At 33.8% G+C, this 18,379-nt stretch overlaps 2 protein-coding genes and 1 pseudogene across 9 annotated transcripts; 2 read left to right on the forward strand and 1 right to left on the reverse strand.

Moving 5' to 3' along the window:
* The first annotated feature begins 5,407 nt into the window (after nucleotides 1-5,407).
* LOC121249868 (dehydrodolichyl diphosphate synthase CPT3-like) lies at nucleotides 5,408-11,741 on the forward strand. 8 transcript variants are annotated; one of them, XM_041148696.1, is made up of 6 exons: nucleotides 5,408-5,546; nucleotides 6,933-7,152; nucleotides 7,544-9,601; nucleotides 9,822-9,883; nucleotides 10,403-10,468; nucleotides 10,566-11,268. In XM_041148696.1, exons 1-3 carry the CDS (start codon nucleotides 5,454-5,456, stop codon nucleotides 8,239-8,241), a joined length of 1,011 nt encoding a protein of 336 aa, XP_041004630.1. In that variant the 5' UTR covers nucleotides 5,408-5,453; the 3' UTR covers nucleotides 8,242-9,601; nucleotides 9,822-9,883; nucleotides 10,403-10,468; nucleotides 10,566-11,268. The 8 variants fall into 8 exon arrangements, 7 of the variants coding, with proteins under 7 accessions (XP_041004630.1, XP_041004629.1, XP_041004632.1 ...); XM_041148695.1 differs by having other exon boundaries at nucleotides 10,414-10,468; XM_041148698.1 differs by lacking the exons at nucleotides 9,822-9,883; nucleotides 10,403-10,468; nucleotides 10,566-11,268 and adding an exon at nucleotides 6,541-6,690 and having other exon boundaries at nucleotides 7,544-8,340.
* Nucleotides 11,742-12,801: 1,060 nt separating this feature from the next.
* LOC121249870 (ethylene-responsive transcription factor ERF098-like) lies at nucleotides 12,802-13,810 on the forward strand. Its single transcript, XM_041148705.1, has one exon. The coding sequence runs from the start codon at nucleotides 13,029-13,031 to the stop codon at nucleotides 13,449-13,451; it is 423 nt and encodes a 140-aa protein (XP_041004639.1). The 5' UTR covers nucleotides 12,802-13,028; the 3' UTR covers nucleotides 13,452-13,810.
* A 198-nt stretch (nucleotides 13,811-14,008) lies between these two features.
* On the reverse strand, nucleotides 14,009-14,809 carry LOC121249871 (annotated as a pseudogene).
* Nucleotides 14,810-18,379: the final 3,570 nt, after the last annotated feature.

Below are 18,379 nucleotides of genomic sequence, written 5' to 3' on the forward strand. Positions count from 1 at the left end.
AGTTGAAATTGAATTTGCTTTCTGATTAGATGAGAATACGTTGCAGTCAGGTAAGATTGGATCATCTGCCTCTTGTACGTACATAGCTATATCATGTGGAGCTTAGGTCAAAAGAACTTGTAATATGTGGAGCTAAAAATATATTCTTATCTCAGCACTTGGACAATTCCCAATTCTTATTTTTCATCTAACTAGATATATTCTTTGCTGTTTGGGTGGGAAATAAAAGTTACAGAAGTTATAGACTTATGGTTGAATATTGCTATTTTCAGTTATTTAATTACTTGTGAAAATGTATTTGTTTCTGCCTTTGCTGATTAGGTTTTATACATGTGTAGATTATATTTTACCAAAAAAAAAAAAAAAAAAACAAATTATATAGTTATTGTAGCAATATTTGCTTAAGGAATCTACTGCCAAGTTAAAATTTACCTACTTGTTTAAGCTTTTTGGATTACCATATATGACACAGTGTTGTTTTAACTGGTGTAGTGATATCTGTAGTTCATACCTTTTTCTAGCCTGTTTTTCTTTTTCCTGGCAGCTGTGAAAATATGTAGATCATGGCTAACAACAATATGTTTTATTGGGATTTTTTTAACTTAAGTCTTTTAACTCATGAAGAGAGATTGGTTAAATTGCTACAATTGGAAGTGTACCATAAACCCTCACACATGTTTAGAATTACATAGGACTTCCTTTGTCAGCCCTGTTCCTTTCTGACATGAATATACAAAACAACTTTTGTTTCATGAAAATTGTTTTGTATATTCTCTCTCTTTACAATTTGACCGGACTGTTATTTTGGTTCATTTTAGAATGTCATCATCATCAACAATAACGTTTTCTTCATCTTTTGCTAAATGTGCTTTGGATCAACCATTATGGATCTGTGAGGTCGAAGCCATACTGAAAGTCTCAAATACTACAAGAAATCCAGGACGACCCTTCTTAGGGTGTCCAAACTACAACGCAAAGGTGACTACATCATTTGTACATAAAACATTTGTTTATATATAATGATTAATATGTTGTACATCTAACATTCTTATATTTAGTCTTGTTACATTTGAGTACGGCTAAAATGTGCCGACACAATATCCTACTCATCTCAAATAAACCATAAAAGAACACATTGCAGATGCATCTTCCTCACTAAAGTTCACATAATGTATAACCAGCTTAGTGAATTATTCCAAACGAACTTCATCCTCTACCAGATAAGTCTTTACTGTACCATCACTCTTAAGTAACTCTGGATTCATATCGATGATGCCGGTAACTTGCTGCTGAACTTCCTTGAATTTATCATTTATGTACAAATCTTGAAACCTTTTCTCAATCGGAGATCTTGATATGCAGGAAATTGTAACATTAAATGTGTGAAAGTCCGCGACATTTTCATTCTCAATTTTGTTTTCAACGCATTATCAAATTGGTCGACAAACTTTTTCAAATTTGTCTTAACATGAACATAACTGTCAAAAAAAACATTCATACTCTCGCTCCGCTGTGTTGTACTCATTCCAGCCCAAAAATACTCTTTCAAGAATGTCAGTACCCAATGCTCACACTCAGCATATAAACTTTGCAACCACTCATTCTCATACAAGTTGTAAGTGGTAATTAACTGATCCCAACATTTTTCAAACACTTCAACACTTTGGGTGCCATACACACATTTCATCCCACTTTTGTAGGAACCATATGAGCCACGCTTCTCAAGAACTTTTTTCAATATATGCCACATGCAAAATCTATGTCGGCATTGGGAAAAAACAATAGCAATTGCATTTTTCATCGCTCTGTCCTGATTAGTAATAATAGCTTTCAAGCTATACCATCCATGCACTGCAACTAGGTCTGGAATAACCACACAAAAGTCTTTGTATACTCACTGAAAATCAAGCATACTTCCAACAGAATTAACTGCCCATGGTGGTTTACACCAACAAATGATGTAAAGGGCATACCATATTTATTCGTCAGGTATGTGGTATTGAATGCGACCATATCACCGAAATATTGGTAGGTTGTTCTACTACGAGGGTATGCCTAGAAGACATTCTTTAACTTATCATTATCAACTAAATCCATCAATGCAAAGAATCCATAATTTTTGTACTGCATCTGTAAAAAAATACTCTCAAAGCACTCCAGCAACACCTGCGCCAATTCGTAGATATCTTGTCTTGTTGATGTAATTACGACAATCATTTTCCAAAAACGGGAGGTTCTCGAATCCACTTGCGCCAATAACAAGAGATCCGAAACTCTTATTCATTCAGATGATAGCCAAATCATTTGTATTTAAGACCATTTTTACTGCATCACTCACTTCTCTATTACATCGAAAGAAACGAGATTTCTTTGAACTGAGACCGTGGTTATGGATGTTATGAACTGCAGTCAACCGAAACTTTTCCTCATATTTTAACGTATTAATATTTGCCTTACATTCTGTCTTTCCTTTTGGACATGGGTTGGTGACATTCAAAGTCCTATTCTGGGCATTCCCGCATCGGGCACTAGCAAGGGTGACATATCTAACAGTTTCATATCTCTCCTCTCAGTCCTTTTTGTCATCATCCCAAACCCGCATTTCTTACCATATTTCTTATAATAACTCATTAAATCTTCAAGGGAATTAAACTTCATCCCTGACTTTGGCTCCTTAATCATATCATCACCATCCATCTACACATTCTGAGATGACCCAGCATTGTCATCCTCGGTTTCCCGTGGATTTGGTCTTTCCTCATTACTTTCTTCAACTCTAGAGGATGTATATGGCGCATCAGTTTCCCCACCATCGGGTTTATTATCATCTGAACCAACTGATCTACTTGTAGTGGAGCTTGTATTGATGAGATGAGTCAGAGGTTTCATGTCATGTTGAAGTGGGTAACCAACATTCTAAAAAAAGCACAAAAAACATCTGCAATTAAACTCCTAAAAAGAAGCCAACTCATTAAAAATTATTAAAAATAAATATTACCACGTATATGTTGATTGGATATTGGTTGCCAACTGGATATGGCTAAAAAGTCGATGACCACGCAGGCACTAGTCCATAGTAACCAGACATATAATTTGGGATGTTTGGATAAGTTGATAGTATGTCCTAACATGTTATTGGATAAAGTTATTGATGTATTTTGAAAATAAATATCAACTCAACAAATTTCAATGTTATTGATATATTAAATGATATAACATACTACAGCTAGGGGATTTGAGCTAGATGGTTGTTCTTTCCCGTTTCCCATGTTGAGAGGGAGACAAATGCATTCTCAATATAAATATTGTATAACTCAAACCATATTCAAATCTATGACATTAAAATTCGAGTAAGAATATAACCAATTTAAAATCCAAGTAAGAAATCTTTACATTATGTATGTTGACAAAGTTATCAAGAAATATGAATTTGATCCTCTGAATCAAGCAAGTATTTTTAGATTAATATATAAGAGCAAGTATTTTTAGATCAATATATAAGAGCAAACTTGTAAAAGAAGAAACAAAGTTGACCCCCAATGACATTCCTATAATTCACTAGTTATGTTTCTCTTAGCAACAAGATGCATCTCAAGGTATGTTTCCCTTTTTTTGGTCAAAATATAGCCTTTCATATGTATTCAACTACAATTTTACTGACATATTCAATCCAAATGGTCGTTTAATTAATTTATAAGGATCAAACCTTTCGGGTACAGCCCGATCAGCTGATAAATGCAGTCTATTGTGAGTAATGGGAATGGAGTTCTAGCAAATGCTCATTTGCTCCCAGTTTCATATATTGGTTACACTATTGGCCAACATGTCTTGACTTACATTCGCAGTACCAAAAAATAGATGCACTTAGGCTTGCTGGACCCCCTAATGTTTTTTGTGGAGAGTTGTCGAAAATAGATAAAATTTTCATAGAAGACATTTCTGTCTTCATCTTTAGGGCACCTCATGGTATACTTCGCCCAAATTTGTGGGGTAAAAACAAACTAGTCAGAAGGAGTCAGATATGCATTGATGCATCGAATCCATGCATATCTGTTATCTCTTACATTAATGCTATAAAAGTAACAATATAATAACTTGTTATTACCTCTTTGAATAAATTTCACTGAGATGATGGCCTGAACCAGATCCACCCACGAACTCTGCAGTGCTTGTTTTAAAGTACCCAACAACCTGTTCAATACCAGAGCCACTCATTAAAAAAAATTTAAAACGAAATCTAAACAATGTCTAAAGAAATGTGTAAATAATGTCACCAATAATGTTCGGAGGACTGGATTAAAGAACCGAATCACTATGAACCTCTCACGGCGACCGCAAACCTCTCTCTCACCCATGACGCCGCGACTCAAAAATTTGGACTATGTGACGATGACGACCCCAACAAATGAACGACGACCAAAGACTGAATGAACGACGGCGACCAAAGCTGGAATGCATGGCGAGAGACAGAATGCGCGGCGAGAACTCTCTGGTTTCACTCTGCAAAAGAGTCTGCATCGCGCGATGGGTTCCAAATTCCCTCCTTTCGTCTTATTTGTTTCGTTTTTTTTTTTTTTAAATAATAACAGCTGATGTGGTATATGTGATGCCGCAACGAGGACATAGGCTGATTGTCCCTAGACTTATTGTTAATTAAATGGGTCAAACTCTAAAATTCGAACCAACTTTTTAATTAGCAAGCGACACAACTCTAGATCTTAACCCATTTAGTAATTAATCTTTATTAAATTAACCTTGATACAACTCATTTAACCCGTTTAACCCGCTTTAACTTTATATTATTTTTAACCTAATTAATATAATTTCATATATAATACAAGGATAATTACAACTAGATTCATAATAAAGTATTTTATTATCAATATTCAAACCAATAATATATAAGAAAACTAATATTTTCATACAATAAAATAATATATTAACAAAAAAATTTAATAATTTGAAATATAACGTAATCTATTATCAACAATTAAAAAAAAATATATAAGACAAAACGTTTATAAAATCTAAAAATATAATTTATTCGTGTTATACAAATTAATTGTGGATTTTCTAGGTTGACTTGTAATTGACTCGTTTATTAATCATGTCTTATCGAGTCAACTTGTTTCGACCTAAATCCATTTATATCAAATTTAAGCGTACTTATTTTGTACCATATTTGTATCAAATTTACATGTTGTATCATAAATTGTCAACCGTACCTATCATGAGTTTTGATAAAATAATAATAATAATAATGCGTAATATTAAATATAGTCATGAATTATATAAGTACTACTTATTCCTTTTTAAAAAAATAACATCTATTATTAAAAAATTAATTTTTTTTTTTATATATAAATCGGTTTACGCTTGCACATTTATTACTACTTCAAAATATCATTTCTCTTGATGTTATTGGCTGGGAGTAATTTTATGATCCCATTCGTATGTGGTCTCTCTCGGTCGCTCACTCTCACTCCTCGTGTATCTCTGCACTTCCCACTTCTCCAGCTCCTACGGTTTCCATCCAATACCCACGGGTAACTCGCTCTCTCTGATTTTATTGGCAGCCAAACATCCATGACTTTTGATTTTGACAAAGTATTGCATGATTGTTATATTATTGTATTTTTTAGATTGATTAGTTCTCTTTGTATTTGATTGCCAAATACGGGTACAAGTTGTCTCTTAGTTGGCTTATTGTATTTGTATCTTTGGGCTCTGTACAAATCGAAATTGTTGACTTTGTTTGATTTCCATTGATGCTCGTGCTAACATTTTGCTTAGTCCGGAATCATTCGGCGGCGTTTTTGCTACGACCTTTTTTTTTTCTTTTTGTTATTGCTTGTTCGCCCTTTTGCTCTAATTTATTGTCACTTTGCATTCCGGCATTTTGATACTTTTGACCGAAATACTGGTGATATGCATGAGTTGTGAATGGGTTCTCTTAAATGATTGATCCTGTCATTTTATTTTATGCCTTTACTTGTTGTCCTTAACAAAATGGTATTTTTGGGTTTTTCTTACTAAAGAAAAATTGCCATAGGGAGGCTATCTTACTGTTGCTGTTGCGATATTTGGTTGTTTTTTATATGATGGCCTACTCATTTTAATTAAATTTGTTCTCGTGTCCTGTTTTGATGCCTGCTTCCGATATTCTATCTTTGGTTGCGTTTATGCAATGTATAATCTGGTAATGTCCATTGAAATTGGTTAACGTAATGTGCATGTTGTTTTGGTTAGCTTCATGCGAGGCGGTTATTATTTGCTTATATTTGATGTTTGTTGCATTTAGTTTACATTTGTTTCTTTGATTATTACTCTTCTGCTATTGGATCAAAGTTTTTCCTTAGTAACATATCGTACCCTATGCATTGGGGCAGTGTTAGTTCCAGGTTGACCACATGTTGATTGAGTCAGTTCTTTTGTTGTCTTTGATGTCATGGTTATTGTTTCCCGTTCTTGGTCGCTTTACACATTTTCATTCAACTTGGTAATAATTGATGGCTTGTCTTTTACGCAAATTGGAACAAGAAATGTGTAAAGCACACGGTAATCGCTGCAACATGTAGGCTAAAATATCCCATTCTCTCATTGGATATTTTGAGCATGGACATGAGAATGAGCAAGGGCAGGCCAAAATCCCCCGAATTGCCTTTTTATTTTATCAAGTAATCAAGCTTGGTGAGCAATCTTATCTTGCTCGAGGAACTTATCGAATAATGAAACATGCGGTACCTACTATAAAGAATGTTATATCTTATCATAGGTCTAAACAGCTAGTAAGCTGTATGGAATTAGCAATTAATAGGCCACATCATATTTGATGGGTTAATTATACAAATTTATTTAACTTTGTGGGCTTTGTTATGATGGTCTTTATTATTCAAATAGCATGTAACTGAAGTTTGATTTTGTATTGGCAGGTTCTTTTGGTTCTGAGATTTAGCATTTATACAAGGTTTCTAAGGATGGAGAAAGGTGGCAGGAGTAGGATAAACTGTATCTTTGAGAACTTGGTTACTTTCCTGCGCAGATGTATCTTTTATGTTCTTTCTGTTGGTCCCTTTCCTTATCATATTGCCTTTATCATGGATGGAAATCGTAGATATGCTAAAAAACAGAATTTTATGGAAGGGAATGGACATATCTTATCATAGGTCTAAACAGCTAGTAAGCTGTATGGAATTAGCAATTAATAGGCCACATCATATTTGATGTGTTAATTATACAAATTTATTTAACTTTGTGGGCTTTGTTGTGATGGTCTTTATTATTCAAATAGCATGTTACTGAAGTTTGATTTTGTATTGGCAGGTTCTTTTGGTTCTGAGATTTAGCATTTATACAAGGTTTCTAAGGATGGAGAAAGGTGGCAGGAGTAGGATAAACTGTATCTTTGAGAACTTGGTTACTTTCCTGCGCAGATGTATCTTTTATGTTCTTTCTGTTGGTCCCTTTCCTTATCATATTGCCTTTATCATGGATGGAAATCGTAGATATGCTAAAAAACAGAATTTTATGGAAGGGAATGGACATAGTGTTGGATTTTTGGCTCTCTTGTCCATGCTCAAGTACTGCTATGAGTTGGGTGTGAAATATGTGACAATATATGCCTTCAGCATTGATAACTTCAAACGACAACCTGAAGAAGTTCAATCTTTGATGGATTTGATGCAGTTAAAAATTGAAGGACTAATCAAAGAAGAAAGCATAGCAAATTGCTATGGAGTTCGAGTGCACTTTATAGGGAACCTAAAATTGTTGAGTGAACCTGTCAGGTTGGCAGCAGAGAGGGCTATGCTGGCCACTGCCAATAACTCCAAGGCAGTATTGTCAGTATGTGTTGCATACACTTCCACCAATGAGATTGTGCGTGCTGTCCAAAAATCATGTGAACAAAAGTGGGAGGAGATCAGTATATTGGATGCAAGTGGATCTGGTTATGGCTTAACTGAAGTTGTATTGAGTGAGAAGGATGAAGGGGAGAACCTTATTAATTTAATAGATATTGAAAAGCATATGTATATGGCAGTTGCACCTGATCCTGATATCTTAATCCGTACTTCTGGGGAGACCCGCTTGAGCAATTTTCTTCTTTGGCAGACTGCATACTGTTCCTTGTATTCGCCTTATGTGCTTTGGCCAGAAATTGGATTTCGGCATTTCCTTTGGGCAATCTTGAACTTCCAGCAGAATCACTTTTATTTGGAGAAAAGAAGGAAACAGTTGTAAATATTGTGGATTCCCACATTTTGGGACTCTAATGTGATTTTACTGGTGGATCTCTTCGTGTTCCTTAACCAAACTTTGTTACAAAATCAGATTACAACATTGGCTGGAACCTTTTTTACAGTGTCCGTATTGGTCAGCTATGGATATTTCGTTTTAATGCCATAGGATATGTTTTGGTCTAACAAACGTTTTGAATGATACATTCATGCGAAGAATTACTATTTTGGGAGCATGATGGTAGATACTTAAATGCTAACAAGGATACCATTGCATTAATATTCTCTTTAATCTTTTCTGCCAAATGATACTGACAACATGAACTAAAGTGTGATCATCTCATAAAACAGCAAAATGGATTGTAGGTTAGTTTTAGATTTAAGTTCTAATCCAAATCAATCCAACATATGGCATTCTGTGTGCTCTTATTTCCACGACAACCAAGAAAGTGCTATATTTGTATGTTTGATTTGGATTTTGATGCTAATTCATTTAACAGGTTTTCTGCACTTACATTTTCAGGTAATGAAGTCTGTAAGAGTTATTGTCATCAGGAACTAGTATGCCTTCATATTGAAGATTTTTAAGAACCCGTTGTGTTTGATGGTTGACTTGTGTACAATGTCTCATCTAGTCATCTGAAAGTGAAATTGAGACTCAGATGTATTTGTTTACACTCCAGACAGAGAACATGAGATGTGCATGGACCAGAAACCATGGTAGCGGGAGTTGGTACTAGTTGAAATCAGGGACTCTTTTTGGTGGTGGGTATGGGGAGGATATAGTTGGGTGGTGGATTCAATGCAGTGTCACACAGGAAGTGTGGGTGGTAGCTGTGTTGTTGGCACAACTTCATGTTTGGCATCATTGTTTATTTTTCTTTTTCAGTATATAGGGTTGACTGTCAAGACTCGTCTGTAAATAGTATTTTACTTTTGTTTCATATATTCAATTACCATAATCATAGTTCTGTCATCATAAGAATGTTTAGCTGTTTCACAGGCTATCCTATCCACAAGTACATGTTGTATGTTTCTGCATAGCATTTGCTTGTTAGAGGAAGGTAATCTGAATTGAGTCTAAGAACACGCATTTGCTCTACTGTCTTTTCGGGTCATCACTATTCTGCACAGTTCTAACCTGTCGCATTGTATCTATGATGTCTCGTCCCGCTAAGTTGGTTCTTACTTTTCTTCTTTGCTTGGAAGGAACATTGACTGGCTTTCAGGCTCATGGGTATGCAAGCGAGTTCTTTGCAGTAGGTACAAGTATATCGGACAATGTCAACTGCATCACATGTCAAGCCCACAAAGTGCAAAGAGAGGGGGTGGGGGGAGAGAGAGCTAGAGAATGGAGACCATGGGTATGCAAGTGTGTTCATTCTTTTTTTTTTTTTTGGGCGAGGGGGTTATGGATTCTAAACCTAAACCTAAACCCTGGGTGTGAGTGTGTGTGTGCAGTCGTTGCTGGTGTTCTTTTATCCAAGATTATTGGGTTTAAGTATGTTGATGTTTTTTTACACATTCGTTGTGATTTCTGCATATTTCCAGCACTTATTTGGCACTCTTTATTTTGGCAATTAGGATCATGGAGCAGTGGTTTCAGCAGACCAATAGCTAATTTGTGGGTAATATTAATAGTTTAGGTAATTTGCTTCTTTCTCTGTTTTACAATAATCATATTATGCTATAACATGACCTTTTTTTAAAAAAAAAAAAAAAAAAAAAATCTAGGTGAGTAAGACTTTAAATTAGTTTTATTCAATGTACTCTTAGCCATGGGGAACCCTGTCAGAATGACACTGAAGCTATGACAACTTCAATGAAATTTTCCTGAAGCCAAAGAGATAATGATGCCTCCTTGAGCAGACCAAAATAAATTACAGGGCCTATTTTCTGTTAAGCCTTTTCTTTCCACATTTGTGCAAATTGCATGTGGAAAACTGATCTTTGTATGCATGTTATATTCTTTCGATTTTGGAATTTTTGAAATCATTGATTGCTTCTTTTGTTATGTAAATGACCAGTTGTATGGGATCTGTTCTTGAAAACTGACCTTTGTTGCTTTCTTGAGATCCCGTATCTTTTTCTTTTTGTGAAGAATTAAATTCTTTATCTTCTCTTTGTTAATAACTGTAAAGAAAAGTAAATTGGCTCTCTTAAAGTTGCTCTACAGGTAGTAGTTTGGCTTATTTGAAGAACATACTAATCGAGCTCAGACTTATTCATAGGTTAGCCCTTCTTTGAATAAATGCTTTGAATATATATGTTTGGCAGTTTTTAAGTTTCAAATGTAATTCCAAGCTAAATGGTGGATCCCATCTCCAGGACACCTTTTATGCAGATACTCGTCTTTTTCAACATCATATTATTCAGAGCTCTTGTTTGTGTCTTCTTTGTTATTCAGATAACAAATTGCATGTGATTGTCGTCATTGGATACTGACCTATGATGTTTGTCTCGATTCTTCTCTCTCTCTCTCTCTCTAGTAAACACACGTCGGTTGATTAATAGATGTTAGTGCATAAGCCAGCAATAGATCTGTCTTGCTTTAGGTTTGCAGTTAATCTTTTTTTTTTTTTAGTCCTCATGGAACTTTAAAACATTGTCTTTTGCTCCTTGTTCTTCCAACTCTTTACAGATAAAGATAAATGATTCAAAACTGAGTTGCACATTTAGTTAAATAACCATATATAGGTATTAGGTAATATGTACAGGCAGAAAAATAAGTGCACTTTATTGTCTTTATATTGCTCAAATTATAGGTGGTTTTCTCGGCCAATAGGAGCCTTTTGCGTAACTATTTATAGACTAATTTAGTGAAGTGAAGGTTGCCCAAGTGACTTAGTTTGTGAAGAAAGCCATAGAGTTTCCTCCTCTTTTTTCTCCCCCACCATCATTTCGACCAATACATGAAACAAAAGCTATCATGACTTTGTTTTATAAAAGTTTCAGTCCTATCAAAAAAATAAAATAAAATAAAATAAAAGTTTCAGTACCATTGCAAGGCAGGACCACCATTGTTAACCGACAGAGAAAAAGCATCATAGAATATTATCCAAAGTTTGAATTCGCATCCACTTGATAACCTGCAGATTTGGACGTTGATTTAATCCCTCGCCAAAAGAAAAAACCAAACTTAGGGTTAGTTTGGGTAGACAACTGTTTATTATTTTATTATTATTTTTTATTATTATTCAATAATTTATCGTTATTTTTTCACTATTATTCATAAAATAACTAATATCATCTCAATATCTGTCAGTGGTAGGACCACCATTATAATGATCTGCTGCAGATATTATTTACTTCTCAAATGTTATTCGGCAGTCTATTTCTCAGCTGGTTAACATATTACTGTTGAGCTTTTGTTTTCAGTTTTGATGACAGTTAATACTCCCGGCCACCACCACCACCATGGAACCACTTCCGCTAGTATGACCACGGTCACCGCCACTTGCCAATACCCATCACGTCCAATCTTTCACGTACGTACCATCATTACTGTAACCAAAACTCTCAATTTTCAGTAGCAATTTGTCACCATTCTTTTGTACCTTAAATTGGTACGGCTATAGGTGGGTTGCATTTATTGAGCTGTTTTCGTCCTTCCTTTGGCATGTTCTTCACAGCCAATTGGGACATCCAAAACTATTTTTGGGCATCCGAGAGATCTAAGGAAGATCGAGCACCTTGACATGCACATTCGGAGTTATTGCCGGCCAACTGACAGGCACTACATAAATAATAATGGACCAACATGTTCTTTAACGTACGAAGTGGTGGGTTTCTTTTATCTTACGGTATTTTACATTTATTTTTCTTCCAATTTTTTGTCATCGAATGATATTTAGCCATTGAGAACGTAGTGTTGTTGATCAATATACATGCCTAGCCATATCAACTTCGGATTGAGATTTTTTTGGTCAAAAAATTGTCAGAAATCCTAACCCCAATCTATCTCTATCGAAATCGTAGAACGTATTTGAGTCAAAAAATTATAAAAAATCCTAATCCTTATGACCTCACCATCAGCCTCAACATTTGGCATTAACATATCATATGGTCGATCTTACATCTAACACATTCTAATTATATTTTCTTCTGTTTCAAATTGGGATCCAACGTAAAATTGTGAACATTTCAACCTAACTAGTGGTTGAACAAGTTCGCAGAATAAAGGTGAAAACTGAGAAGGAATTATGCTCGCCGACGCAATAGCATGACCTCACTCACTCATCTATCCCATTATTTTTCAATAATTTTGTTTTTTGTTTTTAGCGATGAATGATGTTTACGTATATGGTTTCGTTCATTTTTTACAAAAATTTTTATCTCATTTTATTTTATTATTATTATTTTTTAAAAATTTTCATATAAAATAAAATAAACAATTTAATTCTTTTAAATTCTAAAAAAATAATATTAAAAAAATATATTATACTACTATTTTATTCAATTTTAAATTTTTATGTCAATTCATCTCATCAAACGAGGCCTACGTGAAACTTCGGAAAGGGGATGCACCTGATCTTACCTTTGAATCTGTTCTTATAAGAATAAACAAATATATATGCACACAGAAAAAAAAGTGGCCCAAGCCTTAAGCCATCGTCTCTCCTTGAACACCCATATACGTCGCCCCAAAACTTCAATCTCCGTCAAAGGTTCCTTGGCACGTTTCAATTTTCTTCTTCGATTGCATATTATATCAACTTGCACACCACTTATGTGCATTTTCCACCCAGTATAAAAGCTAGCTAGCTAGAGTGAAGTGGGATGAGCTAAACCATGGAAGAAACCCCCAAGTGTAGTAGTGTCAAAGATCAAGATGGAGATAAAAAAGATGTCCGATACCGGGGAGTGAGAAGGCGCCCTTGGGGCAAATTCGCGGCAGAAATTCGTGACTCAACAAGACAAGGTGCCCGGTTGTGGCTCGGGACGTTTAACACGGCGGAGGAGGCTGCAAGGGCTTACGATCAGGCTGCCTATTCAATGAGGGGTAACATGGCCATACTAAACTTCCCTCATGAATATCCTCCTTCCCCCAATCTTTACTCTCCTAATTCTGCTTCCTCATCAACCTTCCAAAATGTGGAAAGGACATCATCAAGGAGTCATGAGCTTGGTAAAGAGGTTTTTGAGTTCGAGTATTTTGATGATAAGTTGTTGGAAGAACTTCTTGATTTTGAAAACAAGGAGAAGAACAAGTGAAAGACTTCGTGATTTCAAAATTTCCTTCAATCCAAAAACAACGACAGCGAGACTAGGAATAAGAAATTATGGTAATGGGGCATCGTAATCCTTCGATAAACTAGTGGATCGGATCGATCTACCTGTGTTGTCATAGTCTCTGTTGTCTTATTTCCTTTGAATCTGTTTTTTTTTTTTTTTTTTTTTTTTTTTTAATTTTATTTTATTTGAAGTAGTGTCGGCCTTGACTTGTTTGGAGGATTGTGCGACTACCATTTGTGGTAAGAAAAGTTGCCATGTCAGACCTCTGAGCCCTTCAGCTGTACTATGTTATAGATATTAGTTATATATGGCCCAGACTCCATATAGTTTTATCTTTCTATGATACCCGTTGGTTTATACTTCCGTGGGTCCATGCATTAACGTTCTCGTTGACTTAATTCCCTTCTTGGCTAGCGTCAAGTTTGGCCGTCCATTATTCAGAGTAATTAGTTGAAGAACAGGTCATGATATGGCATCTAATTCTCTGGTTCATTGATACCCCAGTACTGTTGCTAGAAAAGATTAAAAAATAAAAATAGCAAAATAAAGAGGAAGACGAAGCTCCGTATATATGAAAGCTGAAAACCCTTTGCTCCAGACAATATTTTATTTGACATACATACATTTGAAAAAATGATAATAATCCGAGCAAAACAAACAAAGAATTTGAAAAAAAAAGACAATTACAAAAATCAAAACCCTTTATTTTCATTTCATCTGGAACTCAAACCAATCAGCTTTTAATCAATCATTTATTCGTGTTTTTTTTCTTTTTTTTTTTTATAGATAATCAGTACCCATATTTTGAGTTGTTCTTCCCTGGCCTGGCCTATCCTCAGCGGTTTCAAGAAGCTGCTCCAACAACTTGCTGTCGAAATACTCCAATTCTATAAGTTCTTCACCTTCTTGTACTCCATTAGTACTACTGGCTGAAGCTCCATGCTGGCCAAAACTACTACTCGTACCTGCATGAGCAGCTGAGGAGGAAGCCGGAAAGGAACCCGAGGGTGTTGAAAATGGAGAACCCTGATTTTGATTATAATATTGGTACTCATTTGGGAAGTTGAGGATGGCTAAATGACCCCGGAAATGAAACGCAGCTCGGTCATATGCTCGTGCTGCCTCTTCTGCTGTGTCAAATGTTCCAAGCCACAGGCGCGCCCCATTTCTCGTCGGATCGCGTATCTCCGCCGCGAACTTACCCCACGGCCGCCGTCGAATCCCCGGTACCGAGCTTCTCTTTCGGACTTTTCATTAATGTTCCCATCTCTCTTCTTCCGGCCTCCATGAACGTTTGCTTTCCCAGAATCCCAAGTACTGAAAGTGAAGGTCTTTTTTTGGTTTCAAGCTTTAGATTTTGTGGCTACAATTGCATACAACAACCAACTTGTTTAAATATATATATACACATCGTCGGCTTTCTTGATAAAAATTCAGTCCTGTATGGCGGTTGGAATTATGAGCAGCGTTGCTCGGAAAGTTCGAATTAAGTTCGTCAAAGCAGAAGATGATGATAAAAATATAGTAAAACTAAAGAGTAACGCGAAATGGTTGCGAACGTCATGGTACCTGTCATCCTATTTTCCAAGGCAACAGCTTTGATTTAGAAATGGCTGCGTACGTACGTACGTGGTATTATTAAGTGGCAAAATCATAAGCCATGTTGTCATGTGTTTTGGTGGCGGAAGTCAATTTATATTTTATATTAACAAAGGTGTTGCTCATGGGGACGAGAGAATATCAAAATATTATATAAACAAATTAATTAACTAGCTAGTTTTTGGGATATATTAATGTAATTTTTGGCATTTTTTTTCTCTTTTTATGTTAATAACACATTTTAAATAACTTTGTCCTCTAATAATTTCTTCTTTTTCTTTTTGAATTTCAATTTCAATCTAAATATTTTTTATAATTAAATTAAATTCTATTTCAGCTTTTCATCATCAAATCAGTTTCAACCAAAAATAAAACACCACAACCCAAATAATTTTGAAAAAAAAAGAAGCTATTTTAATAATTTTTCAACTCCATTTATAGTCCCCTTTACACTCCCGGCCAGTACAAATATATATATATATATATTAAATGCATTTAGTTTTTTTTTCACAAAACTAATAAAAAATACATCTCAATTTTTTGAAAAACGATCTAAAATTCTTAGACATTCTGAAGATTTTCTTGAACCATATATATATATATATATATATTATATATGTTTCGTTGGCTTTAACGTAAGCGTGAGCGTTTTTATGACAACGAAGAAGGACTGAATTATTAATTTAGCTGTTTTGAAAAACTTTTTCCATTCAATATAATAAAAAGTGGATCACCCGTATCTTATATAAATATATATATATTTATATATATGTTATATTAATTTATAGCCATCATTCTTTGAACAGCTAGCCAGCAACAAATCAATGTCACATCTATCATTAGTTTCAAATCTGAACATCGATCAAGCCCTTTATTTTATAATTGGTCTTTCTTTTTTTTTTTTGAAAGATAATTGGTCCTTTTTTACTGCTAATTTCAAAGGGAGGTGAAGACAATCATCCCACAATAACTCTCTCTTTTCAGCAACTAATTCCAAGCTGGAGGGGATTGACATATATAAATTATATTTTATTGTAAGGAAGTAGTAAATAAATGATAGATGGGTTGGAAGTGTATCATTATCTTTTTGTTATATTTAAATGTTCTTTAACATTTAAATTTTTGTTGATTTTATTTAAGAAAAAAAAAAACCGAGAAAATGTTCGTTAGATCAATTGTTGTATGATTTATTAGTGTTTAAAAAAACATATTTCATTAAAATGGGCGTCGTTTATAAATTCTTATTTCATGGGAAAAAGAGAAAATATAAACCAGATTAATTAATTAATTAATTAGAAAAATAACTTTCTATATAGTATTTAAATAATAAATATTTAATTTGCTTATTGTAATTCTTTTTAAATCCCTTAGCATACCGAAGACTTTCTAATATTTTACTACTTATCTAAAACTTTCTAAATTGACTACTTTTCTGTTAGCTAGGTAATAATTTTTTTTTTTTTATCTTTTGTAGGCACATTGAATAAAGTGGTCTCGCTCAAAAAAGAGATAAAGCGGTCTTTGTTTTCTTTATTTATTATTAATTTATTATTTTTTATTTTCATAAGATTAATTTATCTAATGTGTTCATTGGATCGTTGCCCATTAATGCTATGATCTACTGTTTGTGGATGAACTCATGCATGCATCTTAAGCTTCATCAATATTATTATATGAATAATGATAGACTTACTACTTTATTACTACTAATTTACTATTTTTTTTGTATTTATTTTTTTTTTAATTTTTTTATTTTACTTGATGATTAAAGAAGTGTGTATTAATAAAGTTATATATATTTTTTAATATATTGATGGCTTGCTGCAGTTTAATTTGAATGTATTTATACGATAATGCATTGAATTTAATCTCCTCGTGATGACTAAAATGTAGGAAATTAAAGTAGTACCATTAAATAATAAACATGAGTGGGGCTACTATGCCGCCCCACTCTTACTGCTGGCGTGTCGTCCAGTAGTCAAATTGAGCGGTCATAGTGAGGCGGCATAGTAGACTTTCTCAATAAACATATAGGGCCTAGCTATATATATATATATGTATATGTATATATAAGAGTAATATTAGATACAATTATAGATTGTACAAGCATCGTGCACTCATTTAGAAAAAGAGTGGAATTCGTTATTAAAAAATTAATTTTTTTATGTAGGTCTCATCTTTACTCATATTTTTTCAAAAGTATTTGTGCACTCTATGACTGTAAATATTATTTTTCTATATATAATATACATTAAAGAGTCAATACCATGCATGCAGAAAATCCATTCTTTTTAAGGTAATGTCACGTGTCATTGTAGAATTTACACGAAGATTTAAGAGAAGTTTGGATAATGAGTTGAGATGAAATGAAAGTCGAAAGTTAAATAAAATATTATTAAAATATTATTTTTTAATATTATTTTTATTTTAAAATTTAAAAAATTTTAATTACTTATTGTATTTTATATAAAAATTTAAAAAATTATAATAATTAAATGAAATGAGTTAAAATGATCTCTAATCTAAATAATCCCTGAGATTCTCTAGAATTCTTTCAAAGCTCTGGGACTTGATAATATATTATCCCACTTCAAGTTGAAGTCGCCCGAGCATCATGACGAGCTACCTAACGTGATCGACATTTCAGTGATCAGTGGGGGCCATTTTTATTTATAAATAGATAGAAAAAGAAAATAAACGCCACAATGCAACTTAGTAATGAAAAATTTACTCATTATCGATATATCATATATTATATATGGTTTTTTTTTTATTTTTTATTTTTTATCTTACTAAATATGTGATGTATGGATGTTGAATAAAATAATTTCTTTAGTTTAGTAATAATAAAATAAATAAATAAATAAATAAAAACTAAGTATGGTGAATGATATAGAGATAATGAGTACTAAGATGCAAAACGGTTTTTTGTGTCCAAAATATTTATGTCCTTTTGAAAATCAATGCAAAAAGAAAACATTTGCGTCTTTTTTTAAAGTGATTGCTAATTTTCGACACAACTGGTGCCGAACAGTTATTCGAATAGTTTTTACAGCTTTTGCGGCACAATTATAAATTTTTAGGTCTAAATTCGAGCGATGCAAAAAAAAAAAAAAAAACTTATTGTGGTGTAATTTGAATTTTTTGCGACTAAATTCGAGAGAGGCAAAAAGAAGACATTGGCGTCGTTTTTAAAGTGATCGCTAATTTTCAACGCAATTGGTGCCAAACGGTTATTCGAATGGTTATTACAGCTTCTACGACACAATTATAAGTTTTTGCATCTAAATTCGAGTGATACAAAAAAG

The sequence above is a fragment of the Juglans microcarpa x Juglans regia genome, chromosome 2D (genome assembly GCF_004785595.1).
Source record: "Juglans microcarpa x Juglans regia isolate MS1-56 chromosome 2D, Jm3101_v1.0, whole genome shotgun sequence".
NCBI lineage: Eukaryota > Viridiplantae > Streptophyta > Magnoliopsida > Fagales > Juglandaceae > Juglans > Juglans microcarpa x Juglans regia.